The following is an 18,061-nucleotide window of genomic DNA, read 5'->3' as shown; positions in this document are numbered from 1 at the left end:
TGAACATACATTTCCCCATGCACTTTAGGGCTATATTGAAGGCAGCCACCTTTACAACAGACCCCAAACCCCAAACCTAATCGTATTGCAAATTTAATTCTAACATTTCTTCACAAAACAAAACGTCATATTTAATGTAAATGGAGCTCGAGACATACTGTAGGTTGCCCATCCCTTCTCTACTCCAAGCCCTACCCTCTACTCTCCTGCATTCAGTCTCTACCCTCCCCCACACCAGGACCGAGGCAGGCAAGGGTGGCATGATGCCCAGTCTTTAAAGCAGGGAAGCATGCGTGGGTGGAGAGAGGGAATGAGAGAAAGAGAGACTCACACAGACAAATAGTAAGAGGGCTTGTGTGCTTTTTATGTTAGGGAGAGGGTGAGGGCCAGAGGAAAGCAATTGTGTCTTTGTGCGTGTGTGTGTATGCTTGTGTTTTTTTGGAACAGAATATGAGAGACAGGGAGTGTATTTTGGTGTATAGTATGTGTGTAGCTTTTTTTAAAGAAAAGGGTTCAGGGAGGGAGAGATAAGGAGACAGAGGAGGAAGAGGTGAGAGTGAGTGCATTTCTGCAAGAGTGGGCGTGAGGCAGAGGAAAGAGGAAGAAAAGCTAGGAATTGTCTTGTCAAGAAAAGAAAATGTGTTTGCAGGAAATACAGAATGAGAGGACGAGAGAGAGAGGACGAGAGAGAGAACAAGAGGACGAAAGAGAGAGAGAGAGAGAGCGGGAGAGTGAGAGGACGAGAGTGAGAGACGGAGAGGACGAGAGTGAGAGACGGAGAGGACGAGAGTGAGGACGAGAGAGAGCGAGAGAGAGAGAGCGAGACCTTGTTGGTCTACATGGCAAGGCAGGTACTGCCGCTACTTCTGCCGCTTTGCTTAACTGCATGATATCAGCTGATTGGAATGCTCATTGCTCATCAGTAGAGATTATCAGCTGTTCTCGATACGAGAGAAATGGGCGCAAGCAGCTGTAGCTTCGTTGCCGTGGTGATTAAGTTCCTGCTGCAACTCTGCTCTTGTTGGCATGATGTTTGAATTAATTTTGCTTAGTGCTGCCTACACGTCTCCCATTATAAAAATAGGCTGCAAGTGTCATACAGCCCATCTTATTTCACCGTTTATTGCGGCTTACGCATACCCTGATGAATGGGCGCTCACAATTTGGGCATTTTTGCGTTACCGTGTTGACAGGCAAAGCTTTGGTCACAGGCACAGAAATGTGTGCACGCAAATAGTTTCCAATTAGCCGATTCGATAATTTGATGATTCGCCGTTGTCTGCACGGAGTGAGGGAGAATCCAAATAACGAGAGCACACCAGCATGAAAACGATCCGCAATCACAACGACAATCTATTACTTCCATGATTAGGACTACACACCAATCCCAACTACAGTACGACCCATGGCTCCCATGATTCTAGGGGAGATAATGAGACGTGTACTGTGAGAGCATCATACATATGAGCTGGGATTTCAGAAGGCTAAGACTGTGTTGTATGCACACATGTGTATAGAGATTTTGTCACTGTAGCCTTCTCTCTCTGCTCCTGACAATTAACATTAATTCTGAACCGCCTTCTGCTGTAATTCATTTAAAGCCTAGGGCTATGTGCTTTCTTCACATTATGGAGTTGACCACACTCATTTCACTGCAGGCTGCAGTAGACTTGCCTGCAGCGATGTCAGTGACAAATAAACAATACTCTACTCTACCTGTGCCCATGACAGACTACAGCTCCAGGCCTTTTTATTAGAATACCATGAAAAAGTTGATTTATTTCCATAATTCCATCAATAATGTTAAACTGTCATGGATTGTAGATTCATGGCCCAGTTGTTTAACTATTCCAATCATTAAATTGTTTATGTTTACACATTGTGGTCTTCCAGCTCAAAAAAACCATGAATTGGGGAATTCGCATCATTAGAATATTGTAATAAAATCACAATTATCTTCATCAAAATTTGTTTCACATCAGTGCACATCAAATCAGTTGAACTTTGGTACTTTCTACACAACATGCAATGTTCAATACTTGGTTAGAGTCTCTCTGTCTTAATATTATTAATAATAACGGCCATGATGCGTTTAACATTGAAGTCAATGGCAGAAACAGTGCATGGGAGTAATGGAAGGCCAGATATCCTTGATGCTTTGCCGTCAGCTGTTTTTGTATAGCTGACCTGGTGTCCCACACTTCACTCTTCAATATACCCTGTAGATTTCCATGCCACGTTTTGGCGCTAACTCACCAGTTTAATTCTAAATAACCAGAAATTAAACCCCATTGAAAATGAATGGGGTTTTATTTCTGTTGAGTTAGAATTAAACTGGTGAGTTAACACCAAAACGTGGCATGGAAATCTACAGGGTATATTGAAGAGTGAAGTGTGGGGCACCAGGTCTACAAACAAGAACAGCTGACAGCAAAGCATCAAGGATATCTGGGCTTCCATAACTCCCATGCACTGTTTTTGCCATTGACTTGAAAGTTAAACGCATCATGGCCATTATGAAGACAGAGAATGTCCTAACCAAGTATTGACCATTGCATGTTATGTAGGAAGTACCAAATTTCAACTGATTTAATGTGACCCGAATTTTGATGAAGAAAAATTTGATTTTATAACAATATTCTAATAATGCGAATTCCCCAATTCATGGGTTTTTTGAGCTGGAAGTCCAACGTATATAAAAAAAAAAAAAATAATGATTGGAATAGTTAAAAAACTGGGCCATGAATCTACAATCCATGACAGTTTAGCATTATTGATGGAATTATGGAAATAAATCAACTTTTTCATGGTATTCTAATAAAAAGGCCTGGAGCTGTATATGCATTGCAGGTCCCAGCTTTGAAGGAACAACTAGAAACAAAGTGTAGTAGACACATACACAGCGAAGAGAAGAACATTAGCAGGTGCCAAATCAGAAAAGTACTTGAGGAGAAAAGGGGGAAGAAAAAAAAAACTTCTCAAGCTTATGAGATAAGCCACGTTATATACACATAAACAGGCTGAAAAATGTGGATAAAATTCTCGGAAATGTACATACAAATGCCTGGCCAATGCGCACACAAACACACATACCTGTGTGGCACTTTTAAAGCCATCATGTGCACTTGTTCAATCTATGCACACACACATAAATGGGGACACGCAAACACACATGCGCGCACACGCACACACACACACACACACACACACACACACACACACACAAGTACTCTTCTAGAAAAGTAGGGCCACTTACTGGATGGGGGGGAAGACTGGGTCATCCTCCGTGAGGAAAACAAAAGGATCCTCTTTGAAGCCGAACAGCCTCATCTTCTTTGAAGGTGGAGGGCTTAAATTAGGAACAAAGACAACAATCACACAAAAGAAAAAGAAAAAACAGCAACAACAACAGCAGCCTTTTCATGTGAGCTGAGACCGATGCACTTCCACAAGTCTCCACAACGGGGTAGCATCTAGCATGGGAGCAGCACAAAAACCAGTCAACCACGCCAGGTCTTTTCAGAAACATAGACAGAAAGAGCAAAAACTATGCCCATATTTGACTGCTGTTAAGTACCAATATCCGAATAGGATGTAATGTTATGGATAATGGATGTCTTGGAAGAAATAAATGACATAATACCACATGTCATAGCTGACACTTTTATCCAAAGCAACCTACAGTTACTTGCAAAGATATTGGTTACAGCCCCTGGAACAGCATGGGGTAATGAGATTCAAACCTGCAACCCTCTGAACTAAAGCACAACTAGCCTAATCCAAAGTACTTCATAAAAAACTAACCAGATCTAGCCACATCTACTCATCTTAAGTGCTTATTACTGTACAATAAGTGAAATGTTGGGATCAAATCAAATCAAGACTGGGGGAAGCACTTGAGTGCGTGTGAGAGTAAGTGAAAAGTCCTCATGTCAGTATTTTTGAGGACTCTCGAAAACGAGATGCTCATCTCAAGAGTTTATCCTATAATTAAGAATTCAAATTTGTTTCAGTTTTTTTTTTAACTTCCCAAAACGGTGTGTCTGATCAACACACAGAGACACATGCTCCTCACCGACACATAGCGTCCTTGTTGGATGCAGGGTCCTGTTGTGGGTCTGTTGAGACAGCAGTGCCAGTTCCATCAGCAGGCTCTGTGGACGTCTGGCCCTCCATGGCAACAGGGGCTTCACCTGGGGAAGGCTCCCCCTCCGCCTGCTCCTCTTCTGGGGCTGCGTCGGCCTCTGCTGTCCCTGCTGAGGCCTGGATCTTCTTCTTCTCGGCCTATAGTGGACGATACAGGTGAGACAGAGTGAGTGGAACATAGTCACTGGCATCTTGTCGCCATTTCACACTGAAGAAGGGTGCAACCCCGAAACGTTTGTGAGGTGATTACAAGCAAGTCCGACAGGCGGACAATGATGTGGCATTCTGCCGCCTTGTGGACACAGGAGGTAATTACAATTTAGAGAATGTGTTTCAGACAGACAGACAGACAGACAGACCGACCGACGCTAGGACACATCTAAAAACGAAAAGAAATCTGGTGAGTGCTTTTTAAATGGCGAGTTATTTTTGAGATTTGAGTTTGTTCATTGACAAAGTTGAGCACCCGGTGTAGAGCATCAGGCTGTTGAGCGCGCTTCCTGATCCTTCTATAATGACATGAGAAACAGCTCTGTATTGTGACTGGAAATCTGCAAAAGCCAGTCCTTAATCTTCTCAATATGATTGTGACTAGGGATGCACGATACCTATACTGCTATCGGTATCAGCGCAGATACTTGCTCAATACACTCATACCATACTCAAAACACTTGCAGATGCCAGGCACCGATACTGCTATTACACGAAACACAACATCTTGTCACGTTATGTTGACTTAAAAGCAGCATGGGGAAAAAAGCATTTAAATCCACATGGAAATGGACAATAAAACAAATATCATATGTTGAATAAACAAGGTTATGCATTCATTTTCATTGTATGTTGGGAGCAAAAGTATTGGTACTTGGTATCAGCAAGTACCGAAATTCATGTACTTATACCTGTACCAAAAAAAGTGGTATTGTGCATCCCTAGTTGTGATACACCATGAATTTGCATAGACTTCTCTGAACTTTTTGACATATCGCTCTGACATGCCGCAAAGACCGCTTGGGTCATGGCGTCTACCTACAAAATACTGCAGGGGAGCGAAATGGAGGCGCGAGACCATTAAGATAGCAAACAAGATAAAGCTGAGGAAAGGGAAAAAAAGAAACGCCACGACCATTCCCTTGTGTGTACATATGTGTGCATATGACAAATAAGAGTGTGTGTGTGTACCAGATGAATCACTAGTGTGTGCCCTGGTGTGTTTGAACCTCTCTAATGAGACCTGGGAGAGGGGCAGGCCCACACACGCACATGAACCTCCCTCAACACACACACACACACACACACACACACACACACACACACACACACACACACACACACTTCACATTCACAAATTCCATGCAGTGAGTGAGTAGGACTTTGTTGCTCTGCGTGCATTGGGACTTAATAAAATAAAAAGATCAGTGAGAGAGGGCGTGGGTGTGAGGATCTTCCCACTACACAACACCTCCCAATCTTCACACCAACAACAGTTCATTTCACTAGTAAAGAACGAACGCACGCACGCACGCACGCACGCACGCACACACGCACAAAGTTTCATCACTCTACAGAAGCACTCAGGGATATATTAGGAGAGATGGACAGACAACAGAGGGGAATATGAAGAGGTGAGGCACAGAAAAAAATACAGACAGAGGATTAATAGATGGAGAAGCAGACAGATGGGGGAAGGGAGAGAGAGAGAGAGAGAGAGAGAGAGAGAGAGAGAGAGAGAGAGAGAGAGAGAGAGAGAGAGAGAGAGAGAGAGAGAGAGAGAGAGAGAGAGAGAGAGAGAGAGAGAGAGAGAGATGAAGAGGGGAGGACACAGAGAGAGGAAAAGAAAAAAAGAAAAAGTGAAAGAGACAGACTGAGATGGAAAGAATGCAACACAGTGTTGCTCTAAGGGCCTGTCAGGATAGAAAAATACAGAGGTGAGAGTGTAAAACACAGAGAGAGAGAGACAGATTAATAGGTTGACGCATACAGACAGAGGGGAGAGAGAGAGAGAGGGAGGGAGAGAGGGGAGAGAGAGAGAGGGAGAGAGAGAGAGGGAGAGAGGGGAGAGAGAGAGAGGGAGAGAGGGAGAGAGGGAGAGAGAGACTTTCACTCTAAGGGATATGACTGAAGCCCGAGGCAGGTTTAGACTGTGATGTCAAACCTTAGAAACGATAGTAACAGAACTTAAGACAATCTGTCAAAGTCTCTGGCCTCGGTCTCTCAAACGTATGAAAGGAGTTTCACTGCAAAGCAAATTGAAAACTGTAAGTCTCAAAGGAAAACTGTCTCAAAGGGAGAGATGAAAAACATCTTTCAAGCTCCAAAAAACGTCCAGTGGTTTACAACTTAACTCTTTTGACAAAGATGACCGAGATAAATAATCCTCACAGTCGTCTACAAGTAGATTCAAGTTCCTAAACAGCAGTTCTACAGTGCTAGGTCTTGTGCTACACTGCCCAATGCTGTTGTTATACGCCATGTTGTGTGCATGTAACGGATGCCAACTAGCAGAGTTACGCGGTAGGACATTAGTAAAACCTCCCTTCCGAAACGTCCTACAGATGCCGTAGAGCTGAGCTATGTGACCTAGACCTTTTGGTCGTACCTGTACTCCCATGCTAAACCATTGCTGTGATTGGAAGGTAGCAAGTTTGAGCCCCCGAGTGAACTTAAACTCAAACTACACGACTATCTGCCCGATTCTCGGCTGAAACCCCCCCTTACACTCCCCCCCAGGACCATCGCAAGTGATTGTTGGTCATGTTCCTCGTTGAGTGTGACGTTCTAAGAGAGACTTTTGGCAGCTCAAAGAGTTGCCAATCACAAACAGTCATAAGCATATGGCTTTCATGGCTGCATAACAGTTGGATTTCTACCCTGTGTAATACACACATTCCATGTCTCTATATTCAACTCCCGCTGGCTATTTTAAAAACTCTGTATGGATGAAATGGCCTGCAGGTGCTTGCAGTCTTGGCTGCAGGTGGTTGTGCGCGTGTATGAATGCACGCAGGTGGTGCGCGTGTGTGTCTTGGTGTTTTACCCGTGGATGGCGACGGTTCCAGGGCATAGCAGATTTCTTAAGCAGCACGGCCACAAAGAAACCGCCCGTGTTCTGGTGATGGGGTAGGATCCTCATGCTGAAACACACACACACACACACACACACACACACACACACACACACACACACACACACACACACACACACACACAAACAAAGATGCGCCTCAGTGCCAGGAACAATAATGAGCAGGAAAATATCGGGCAAATGAACAACCAATAGGTCGACCTCTCAGAGCTAACACATGTGTTTTCCTGGGTGAGGTGGCTAATCCCCTCCACAGTGAGTGTGTGTACTCATGCATGTCCAACAGCTCCTCATTTTTAAATCTCTTTTGTCAGTCGAGCGTGTCTTGTCAAAGCAAAAGGGGCTTTATAAAGACCCTCCATCTTCTTGAGAAGAAAAAAAGACAAATCTGTTGAACACTAGAGACCGAGAGACCGCGTATCCATGTCATGAACATTTAGTGCCCCCTGGTGTTTGAAAGAAGAACTGCAGGCAAGAGTTACTGACAGATAAGCTGATGACAACAAATACTCCTCACATCCCAGAATCAAAGCAGCCACTAGAGTGTGTGTGTGTGTGTGTGTGTGTGTGTGTGTGTGTGTGTGTGTGTGTGTGTGTGTGTGTGTGTGTGTGTGTGTGTGTGTGTGCGTGCGCAGAAGACTATGCATGATGGGATTGCGCACTTCTACTGTAAGTGGGGGGGTATATGGAGGACTCAACAAACAGAATAGCGTCCCTGTGTGTGTATGTGTGTACATGTGTCACGGGTGGATATCAACTTCCCAAAATATCGACCATAACCAGCCAATGACACAATGCATGCTAGAAATCTCCACACATTCAGTAGTTAATCTTTATCCTGTGTCCAAAATCTACCAGCCACTTACACATGTAGATTATACCAGTTTTGGCTTGCAAAAAGTGTTCATTTCCATCCCCGGCTCACAGGTCTACATGTATTTGTGTCTTCAGAGGACTCACCATCTCTCCAGGTTCATGTCCTTGATCTTCTCGGGGTCAGTGGGCGGGAACATGGTGGGGCGGATCTGTGTGTGTCTGTGGACCGGCACCTCGCTCCAGTCCTTAAACCACTCGCCTTCTTTGGTCATCACCTGACAGGGGAACCAAAGATTTTCTTAGTAGAGTATGACGATTCAAAGTCCGCCTACCCAATGTAAAGGAGTGTGCTCAAGTTCGGTCTCTTAAGGGAGCGTTGTCTCCTCCTCCTCCTTCTCTTTCTGTGGAATTTGGTGACGGCTTGCATAAGATGTGCGCTACCGACATCTACAGTGCCAAGGGAACTAACCTAAAGCCTTCAAAAGGTCTCCTCAAGGGGCGTTCACATGAATTTCACATGGATTTACGAAATGCACAGGCTTGAATCAACTTACTCTACTCTCTACTAGATTTATTGAACACCAGAGATGATTGATAAGGTTAAGAGTGTTCTCATAAGGAGTTTCTTTCAGAAATCCATGTGACGTAAGGCTGTAAGCTGCAATCCTATGGCAGCCATGCCCCTTTAGGAGACTAGGAGAATGAATGGAGTTCAATGGAAAGTCCTACTGAAAGCCCATTTACACACAGCATGATTTTTCTTGTTTACCATACTGAAAATCTTTCGTAAATACTTCTATGAGGTTCGGCGGATTAAAACAAGTCAATCAAACAACATCCTGTGTGGTGCTGAGAAGATGACTGATGACTTCTATCCAGGGTGAAGACCACGACATGAAGGGTCAGTGAAGCTAAAAAGCGTCAGGCAGCCCACTCAATAGTCATGAGGTACACAGAAAAGGCAGAGGTGTCAAATGCCTAGTTCAGAAAGCATCAAAGCAGATAACCAGTAAGTGCCCCTGAAACAAATTCCATTTTGATTGGCAATTAGCTCTGAGTCAGCTGATTGTGATGTGGCAGGGGCATTAGCCCCTTCAGGCAGACGTTGGTGTTGAGAAGGAAAACGCTACAGGGCTTTTACATACTGAATCTGAACCCGGGACTTTCAAATGTCATTAAATGTGACTACTGTAGGAAACAACAGACGTAATTTGTTACAGATCCTGGAGGCATAGATAAAGACTGTTCTGGTTCACCTTCCATGACGTGATTCCAGGCATCCATTTCAGGCCAGGCAGATCAGCTGCAGCGTCCGCCAGTTCCAGAGCACCTGGCCGATGGGAACAAACAGTAAAGCAAGCCCTTTAAAATGTATACCATGCGAAAGCCCAACTGGGAAATTTGTCACACAGCACTCAACAGAACACACTGTACACAGCGTGATCACTGCACACAACAAAATTGCATTTATGCCCAACCCGTGCAAGGGGGCAGCCCTCAATGCCACCCCAAGGGAGCAGATCAGCGCGACAGTACCATGCAGGGTACCTCAGTCATGGAGGATGGGGGGGAGCTCTGGTTAATTACTCCCCCCACCAACCTGGCGGGTCGGTAGTCGAACCGAATCGAACAGACAACCCTTTGGCTAAAGCTCACCAGTGACTGCCCTTAGTAGAATGTGCTAAAAGTAATAAAATTAATGCTATGCATGAATCATCAGAACCCATGTTTTGTTTGCAGCTACATAGAGACATTTTATAGAGACCTGAATGGAAAGACTTAGGATAGCCTGAATGTTGTAACCCCTGTTTCTGTTGAATATTTACCGGTATACAGTATGTGTTGTATTGTTAAATATTTTTTTAGGGGCTTTTATGCCTTTATTTGACAGGACAGTCGAAGATGCTGACAGGAAGCGACTGGGACAGAGAGACGGGGGAGGATCAGGAAATGACCCCGGCCGGACTCGAAACGGGGTGCCCGTGGGTGTGCATGTAAGCCCAATTGTGGAGGGCTTAGCGCGCTGCGCAACAGCGCCCACCATGTGTTGTATTGTTATAATGCGTTAGAGGTGAGCCACAAACATGTGTGAGATTTTCAAAGTGGGCTCCAAGTTGGGTACATTTTCGAGTTATCCTGCTGACAGACAAACAGAAAGACAGACAGACAGACCAGCGCGACCAAAAACATAACCTCCCTGGCTAAACGAATTAACTCTATCAATCAATGAATGGTGATTGTGGCTGTACCTTCACTCCTCTCCAGAAGGGCGGCGATGATGGCCTCGTCCTCCACGGGGTTGAGGGAGCAGGTAGAGTACACCATGCGTCCCCCCACGGCCAGCTGCTCCAGTCCTCGCACCGCTATCCTCAGCTGCAGCCTGCCACAGCAGAGGGGAGAGGTAGGGAAACACACACACACACACACACACACACACACAATTAGTGATGCTGCAAGAAGGGAATACACACACGTACACAAATGATGCACAGAAAGGGAATAGTCACACGTTCACAGGTCCACTAGCACACACAAGACACACACACACACACACACACACACTCACACTGAAGGTCCAAAACACATGCAATTCAGTGCACATGCATTTTTGTCAGTATGCTAATACATGTAGATTAACATGAAAAACATTATGGTCCATATAAGGCCTGTTGTAAATGGGAAAACCGGTTTTGTTTCACAAACCATACCCGTGTAAATGCAGGCTGTTACTTGTGGTCCACTTCTTCCACACATCAATATTCTTTCTCATCGTCCCATCGCCACTGTCAAGGAAAAAAAAAATGCTTGTTACACAATATCCACAATATTGAAATACATCTTTCAGCATGGTGCTAACAAGCAAAGCAATTCTCATCCCATTAAACACTCTCGAGCAACCAAGATGTCCAGTAAACTGCTGGCATGAGAGTCCCTGAAGTTGTAACGTGCAACAGGCACAAACGCGTAAATCCGTGTATGTGGTGTGTGTGTGTGTGTGTGTGTGTGTTCACCTACAGGACATGTTGCAGCGTATGCAGTCATAGTGTGAGTGTGTGTGTGTGTGTGTGTGCGTGTGTGCGCATGTTCACCTGCAGGGCACGTCGCAGAGTATCCTATCGTAGAAGAGCGTCTCCCTGCGTCCGTCCTGCTCCACCTGCAGCCGGGGCATGCAGGAGGCGTCGTGGTTCACCACCATGATGCACGGGCTGTTCAGACGCTTGGCCTGGTGCACCAGCAGGTAGCAGCGCTTGTTGTCCGAGTCGTTGGCGATCACAAAGCCCTCTGACACACGGAAAGAAAGAAAGACAAGATAATGAGGGGGAAAAAAATGTGTGAACGACAGCAATGTTTTTCATACATAGACCAATCTGTGGCTCAGCACCACAGATTGAACACCTTGCATCACAAATTGACTCCATCTTGTTCCTCAACACCATTCTATCATGCTCAACTCACACACACATAGGGTTTTCAGGCCGACCAGAACGGAGCCGGTGCCCGCACCAGTTGCGTCCGGCACTTAAAGTGATACGGTCCCATTTTTGTAAATAAGCTTATTTTACACCTCCCCTCGAGTTAAATAATAGGGTTTTACCGTTCTCCTGTACTTTCAACCAGTTAGCCGCCAGCTGGTCTCATAGGACTCAATGTTAACCGCTAGCTTGGAGGCAAAATTTGCACTGCCATACCCAGAGAACAGTTGAAAGTACAGGAGAACGGTAAAACCCTATTATTTTACTCAAGGGGGGGGGGGGGGTGTAAAATAAGCTTATTTCCAAAAATGGGACAATATCACTTTAAGTGCTCATCTGCGAACCACCCGTGTTCATACCAGGCTCTGAACTTTTTCCGTACGTGCGTGACTGTGAGACCTGGATGAACCTGCTGATGGCCACGTTGTCATCACGGTTCGCGGAGAAAAAAACAAGCATTGTGCGACCAACTTTCCAATTCGCGAACGCTAATTTCTGTGGCGAACAGCCGGTTCGCGATTAGTTGCGGGAACAGGCACCGACACAGTTCTCAGTCATCCTGAATGCACCAACAGAGCGCATACAAGGCTAGACACATGCAGAGCCTCAATTGGGACAACTGAAGTACTCTAGTAGCGCATTCAGGCCGACTGAGAACCGTGCCGGTGCCCGTTCCCGCACCTGATCGCGAACTGGCCGTCGTGTTCACGCCACAGATTTTAGCATTCACGAACCGGAAAGTTGGTTCGCAATGCGAACCGCAAAATACTGTTTTTTTCTCCGCGAACCGTGACGACAACGTGGCCGTCAGCAGGTTCATCCGAGTATCACAGTCACGTGCGGAAAAAGTTCAGGGCCCGGTATGAACACGGGCGGCTCACAGATAAGCACTTCAGTGCCGAACGCAAATGGTGCGGGCACCGGCTCCGTTCTGGTCGGACTGAAAGCCCTATAGGTAGAGAAATCACGTACCAGGAAAAGAAATGTCCATATCAGAGTGGAGCATCTCGATCAGCTGGGAGGTCTTTGATCCAGGAGCAGCGCACATGTCCAGAATCTAAAACACAACCAGCAACATATGATAATTAACATTTCACTCTTGCTTAAAGTGATACGGTCCCATTTTTGGAAATACACTTATTTTACACCTCCCATTGAGTTAAATAATAGGGTTTTACCGTTCTCCTATACATTCAACCGTTCTCCGAGTATGGCAGTGCAAATTTTACCTCCAAGCTAGCAGTTAACATTGAGTCCTATGAGACCGGCTGGTCAATGGGAGGTGTAAAATAAGCTTATTTCCAAAAATGGGACAGTACAACTTTAAGGCAGTGATTTCCAACGAGTACCTCTCTGGATACGTGAGCACAGTACAGGGAGTACATGGAAAAATGTACTAACAACAAATGTATGGACGGAGCATAGTCACATTGGGATTGACGAAGAGATAAAGAGCATGAGTGAGGTGGTAATCGTGGGATGACAATTAGACTTAGAGGGTACTAAAGAAATAAAAGGTTGGGAAGCAATGTAGTAGGGCATATTGTACACATACACATGTCACATTATAGTTATAAAAGCAACCAGAACAAGAGTTCATGAAGGAATAGAAATGTACATTTTTTAAATCATCACAGTGGGAAACAAGGCAAGAAAACTGTTTGTCAAACTGACAATGACAATAATACAATCGCAACAGGACATCTGTAAGATTTTAAACGTATCTTACTAGTTTAGTGATGAGCAGAGCGCATTACCTTGTGGTGTGGCTCAATTTTGAGAAGGAGAGGAGGAATCATGCTGACAGCTTCTTGCCTGCTGATGTTACCCTGGAGACGTAAACAAACAAGCAAAATCACAATTCATCAACCTTGTGAACAAACAAATTCAGGATTTGTCAACCTCGTCATTCCTTGGATGACTGATCCACATGGGAGTATGTTGTCAGGCTGCAATGCTGAACCAAATGAGAAGGCGAAACTATATTGCGTCTCAACCTACCGATTCAGTTTCACTGACGAGAAACTGGTGGAACTTCTCCAGCAAGGGAGACTTGCGCAGAATCTTTCTGCTCAGATTGGTGTGCCATGCCAGTTCATCAGGGTACCTACAACGATCAAGAAACAGGTTAACTTGGGAAGATTATTTAACAAATTAATTTACTTTACAGATATCATAGCCTCATAATGCCCTCTGTTCCGCCAGTGGAACGTTGACTGTACTAGTCATTGGAAATAAAGTTAAGTAGCATGTCATTGTGACATCTGTATTGCAATTTTAAGATCATGATAAGATAAGATAAGATAAGATAAGATAAAGCTTTATTGTCTGTAACACATGAAACAGAAAATTGTCTTTGGTGTGGCTCATTCTCACAGACATTAGACAAGACTTGACAAAACAGGACATAACAAGACAATACATGCATGTTGAGGGCGAGGCTGGTCATTGTTCATCTTTTGTTGAGTAGGGCTACAGCTGAGGGGATGAAGGAATTCTTATATCTGTTTTTACGATGTAGCTCTTTGGCACCTACCAGCTGAGGGCCTGGGGAGCCTCAATCGTCTGACCATCCACTTCAAGATCCTTTATATCCTTGAAGTACTTCTCCTTCAGAGTGTGCAGAATTTCTTTGGCATGGCTGGAGGAGGGGAAAGACATGTTAAGTGTTGCACACATGGACATATTGAAATGGCGTGGTTCACATCTTGTGATACTAATTCCCGCTTAGTGCATACATTTGCCTGACACCGCAGATGCAACACTGCAGCCGTGGCCTAATGGTTACTTGGTCTTGTCATGGGTATGCGGTTAGGGCGTCAGACTTGTATCCTAAAAGTTGCCGGTTCGACTCCCGACCCGCCAGGTTGGTGGGGGGAGTAACTAACCAGTGCTCTCCCCCATCCTCCTCCATGACTGAGGTACCCTGAGCATGGTACCGTCCCGCCGCACTGCTCCCTTGGGGTGCCATTGGTGGCTGCCCCCTTGAACGGGTGAGGCATGAACGCAATTTCGTTGTGATCAGTGTTCACTTGTGTGCTGTGGAGTGCTGTGTCACAATGACAATGACAATGGCAGTTGGAGTTTCCCAGTTGTGCTTTCACTTCACTTTGTGTCCACCGTCTCCCTCAGCCTAAACCATGACTTAAGTATCTTTGAGCAAGTCATACGACTCCACATAGTTCTAGGGCAGCCGTGGCCTAGATATGGATATGGGACAATAGATCAGAGGTTTGCAGGTTCATATCCCACCCTTCCACTCTCTCACTCTATGGCTGAAGTCGCCTTGAGCACGGCGCCTAACCCCACACTGCTCCAGGGACTGTAACCAATACCCAGTACTTAAAATAACTGAAAGTCAAGATAACAAGTGTAATGTAATATAATGTGATGGTGTGTTTATGTTCTATACTCTGTGCCTTAACGTAACTTTGACATTTACTGTCCATCACATGCATCAAAGTATCAGCAAACTGTATTACGATATCACCTTGCCATTTGACAGACACTGAAATTCATGTTACATCATGTAGCAAAAAAGTTCAAGTAAAGATCACACATGAACATACCAGGCAAACATAGAGACTCAGATCCACACTAACAGCCTGCCACAATTACAATAACAATCACAATATAGCCATGACCAATGGCACGCACAGCAACAGGGGAACACCTTGCTGAGCCTTGAGTGGGCTGCCTGAGAGTTTATAGAGCATCCTCCTCTCTCTGGCACTTACCTTTTGTAGCCAGTGATGCGAATGGTCGCAGGTAGGGGCTCCCTCATGGCTGCCATAAACTCCTCAAATTCGCCCTCTGGCACGATCTTCAGCTCCTTGTAGTATTTCTCGAACAGCTCGTTTTCCTTAACAATTTCAGAGTATCCAGCTCCCCAACCCTACATGAGAACAAGGCAAAGCATTCATGCATTTGATACATAAACAGACGCTAGCTGAAGCATACTACTGCAAATGCCAATAGCAAAAGTTGATGTGGCAGTGGGTGTTCAACACGTGAAATGCACAAATCACTTGAACATATAAGGCTACCTATGTCTGCATGTTTAACTGAATTAAACACATGCAGTCAGGAAACACTGCAAAGACGACAAATGGCATGCATTACGCTGGGAAGGGAAAAGTAGGAAAAGACTCAACGAGGTGGCATGGGGTAGTTACACTCACTGCATTATTTCGGTCTCTGTCATCACCCTGTTTGCCATCTCTCTGCTTCAGCTGTCGCTGCTTGTCTCTGTTTCTTTTACCCATGTTGATAAAGTGAACAACACGGGATATGAACCTACGGGACGTTTTGTATGAATGAAATGTGGCAAAGTTGATCAACACAACTGTACTCCACCAGCAAGCGGCAAGAAACACTCGTGTTCAACTAGCATTCGACTGGCGATGACGTCAACTTTACAATCCGCAATGAAGAAGGACCCCTTTTAGGTGGCCATGAGCGCCTGAAATTAACAGTAGGCGCAGAGAAAAATGAAGGAGGAGAATTAATTGACTAATTGAATTGGTACGCCTCTCTGGCATCAAGTGTGTGTGTGTGTGTGTGTGTGTGTGTGTGTGTGTGTGTGTGTGTGTGTGTGTGTGTGTGTGTGTGTGTGTGTGTGTGTGTGTGTGTGTGTGTGTGTGCGTGCGTGTGTGTGTGTGTGTGTGTGTTTTGACTGGCCAATCTGTTTGCCTGTGCAACTCTTCAGAATGTCTCTGGCAACCAGCAGATGTCACCCTAAACTGACATCTATTCAAGTTTGAATGCAATGATAGGCCTACAGTAGAATGATTTGGACTCAAACCAGTGCTGGAACTGCACACAGGGTCTCAGGTCTCCAGGGCAAAACACTTGTTAAAAAACTAGTTGTTGTTGGTGGTAGCCGAAGTACAGTCATGGGAAAAAGTTTGTATGCCCTTTGACATACATTTCTGTCAAAATTGGTCACAAAACATGGTCTGATCTTCCCCGAAATCACAAGAAGGACCAATAAGAGTCTGCTTTAACTAATTCCACCCCCCAAAACTTATATGATGTCGTATTTTTATTGTCCATAAGATGGAAACATTCACAGGACTGCAAGGCATAAGTACCGGTAAGTACATCCTTTAAATTCAATAGGTTTTAACCCAGTTAGTTGTAATAATAGGCCAGTCAATCTAGCGTTTGACCCGGGACAAATTGCAATAGTAAATCATTCCATGTTTTTTGTAATCTCTAGGTATGTGTAAATAACATATTAAAAATCGACAGCTTTATATTTAGTGGAACATACTTTTTTGGGGGAGTTTTCCCATTCATTTTCCCATAGGGAGACAATATAGGAGATACTTGGGGAATAGGCTAAATTTTTAAACAATGAGAAATCAATTTGAAACTTTCACAGTTATTTACTCAAGCAAAGACAAAGATTTTTTTGTATTGCAAGTTGTCTGAAATATGATGATTAAATATGCAAATGAGATCACATCTACTTAAAAAAGTGACAAATTATGCAACAACGGGCAAAACTTAAAACAAATTGCAAAAATAAAGATTCACACTTTTTATTGATACTTTATCCACCCTACATCACATTATGAAAAATCTACCTCCATCACTTTAGTAGAACATACTTTTTTGAAGGTCAGAAGTGTCAGATTTCTAATGCATTTTGCCATTCAGTGGGTAAAATCGGATACTTTTGACCTTGGGAAAAGTATGTTCCACTGAATTGATGAAATTAGATTTTTGATACGTGATGCAGAGGGGTTGAAGGATCAGCATAATGTATGAACCATTACAATTGCAATTTGTTTTACGTTTGATCTGCTACCACAGATTTTATCACATATTTCTGTACATATGACCTAATTTGCATATTTCATCATCATATTTCAGAAAACCCGCAATACAAAAATTGTTTGCCTGAATGTGAGTTACCAACTGTGAAAGTTTCAAATGAATATGTCATAGTTTGAAATTTTACCCTATTCGCCTTGTATCTCCTATATTGTCTCCCTATGGAGAAATGAATGGGAAATCTGTCAACTTTGACCTTGAAAAAAAGCATGTTCCACTAAATATAAAGCTGTAGATTTTTAATAGGTGATACAAGGGGGTTTTTGGATCACTTTAAAGTAGGAACGATTACTACAGTATTGCAATTTATCCAGGGTTTGGGACTTTTTAGAGCTAGATTGCCTATAACCTAAACCAGACATTTCCTGAAGTTGCAGATCAGATTAACAAAGCAATCTGGATGTATCTTGTCTCCCTCTTCTTTACAAAACTGCCCCTCTTCAGCAAGGATGTCTGGAGTGAACAGCTTTCTTGACTTCATGCCATATCTCAACTGTTTTTTTCTTTTTTTGTCAGGGCTTTTACTGGACTATTCCAGAATGTGTATTTCATTGTTATGAAGCCATTCTAAAGTGGCTTTGCTTCTAAAATATGGGTTGTTGTCTCATTTCAGCGCCCACCCTCTTGTGTGCTTCAACTGTGAGACAGACTACTTCACTTTTTTTCTGTAAAACATCTCAATCGTAAACGTATCGATGCT

General features: G+C 44.1%; 1 protein-coding gene across 1 annotated transcript in view; it reads right to left on the bottom strand.

The window, feature by feature from the left end:
- nsun2 (NOP2/Sun RNA methyltransferase 2) overlaps nucleotides 1-15,928 on the bottom strand; it is a 45,156-nt gene extending 29,228 nt beyond the window's left edge. The window contains exons 1-14 of the mRNA XM_063185664.1: nucleotides 15,702-15,928; nucleotides 15,258-15,415; nucleotides 14,057-14,161; nucleotides 13,522-13,627; nucleotides 13,278-13,349; nucleotides 12,493-12,577; nucleotides 11,137-11,329; nucleotides 10,756-10,830; nucleotides 10,297-10,427; nucleotides 9,304-9,377; nucleotides 8,192-8,322; nucleotides 7,184-7,280; nucleotides 4,076-4,284; nucleotides 3,257-3,349 (exon numbers count right to left, since the gene is read on the bottom strand). Of these exons, the coding sequence (XP_063041734.1) occupies nucleotides 3,257-3,349; nucleotides 4,076-4,284; nucleotides 7,184-7,280; nucleotides 8,192-8,322; nucleotides 9,304-9,377; nucleotides 10,297-10,427; nucleotides 10,756-10,830; nucleotides 11,137-11,329; nucleotides 12,493-12,577; nucleotides 13,278-13,349; nucleotides 13,522-13,627; nucleotides 14,057-14,161; nucleotides 15,258-15,415; nucleotides 15,702-15,785 (1,613 nt within the window). The 5' untranslated portion in view covers nucleotides 15,786-15,928. The remainder of the gene's footprint in view (nucleotides 1-3,256; nucleotides 3,350-4,075; nucleotides 4,285-7,183; nucleotides 7,281-8,191; nucleotides 8,323-9,303; nucleotides 9,378-10,296; nucleotides 10,428-10,755; nucleotides 10,831-11,136; nucleotides 11,330-12,492; nucleotides 12,578-13,277; nucleotides 13,350-13,521; nucleotides 13,628-14,056; nucleotides 14,162-15,257; nucleotides 15,416-15,701) is intronic.
- Nucleotides 15,929-18,061: the final 2,133 nt, after the last annotated feature.

Source organism: Engraulis encrasicolus, chromosome 20, assembly GCF_034702125.1.
Source record: "Engraulis encrasicolus isolate BLACKSEA-1 chromosome 20, IST_EnEncr_1.0, whole genome shotgun sequence".
NCBI classification, from domain to species: Eukaryota; Metazoa; Chordata; class Actinopteri; order Clupeiformes; family Engraulidae; genus Engraulis; species Engraulis encrasicolus.
Note: the sequence above shows the minus strand (reverse complement) of the source record. Positions and strands in the feature narration are given on the sequence as shown.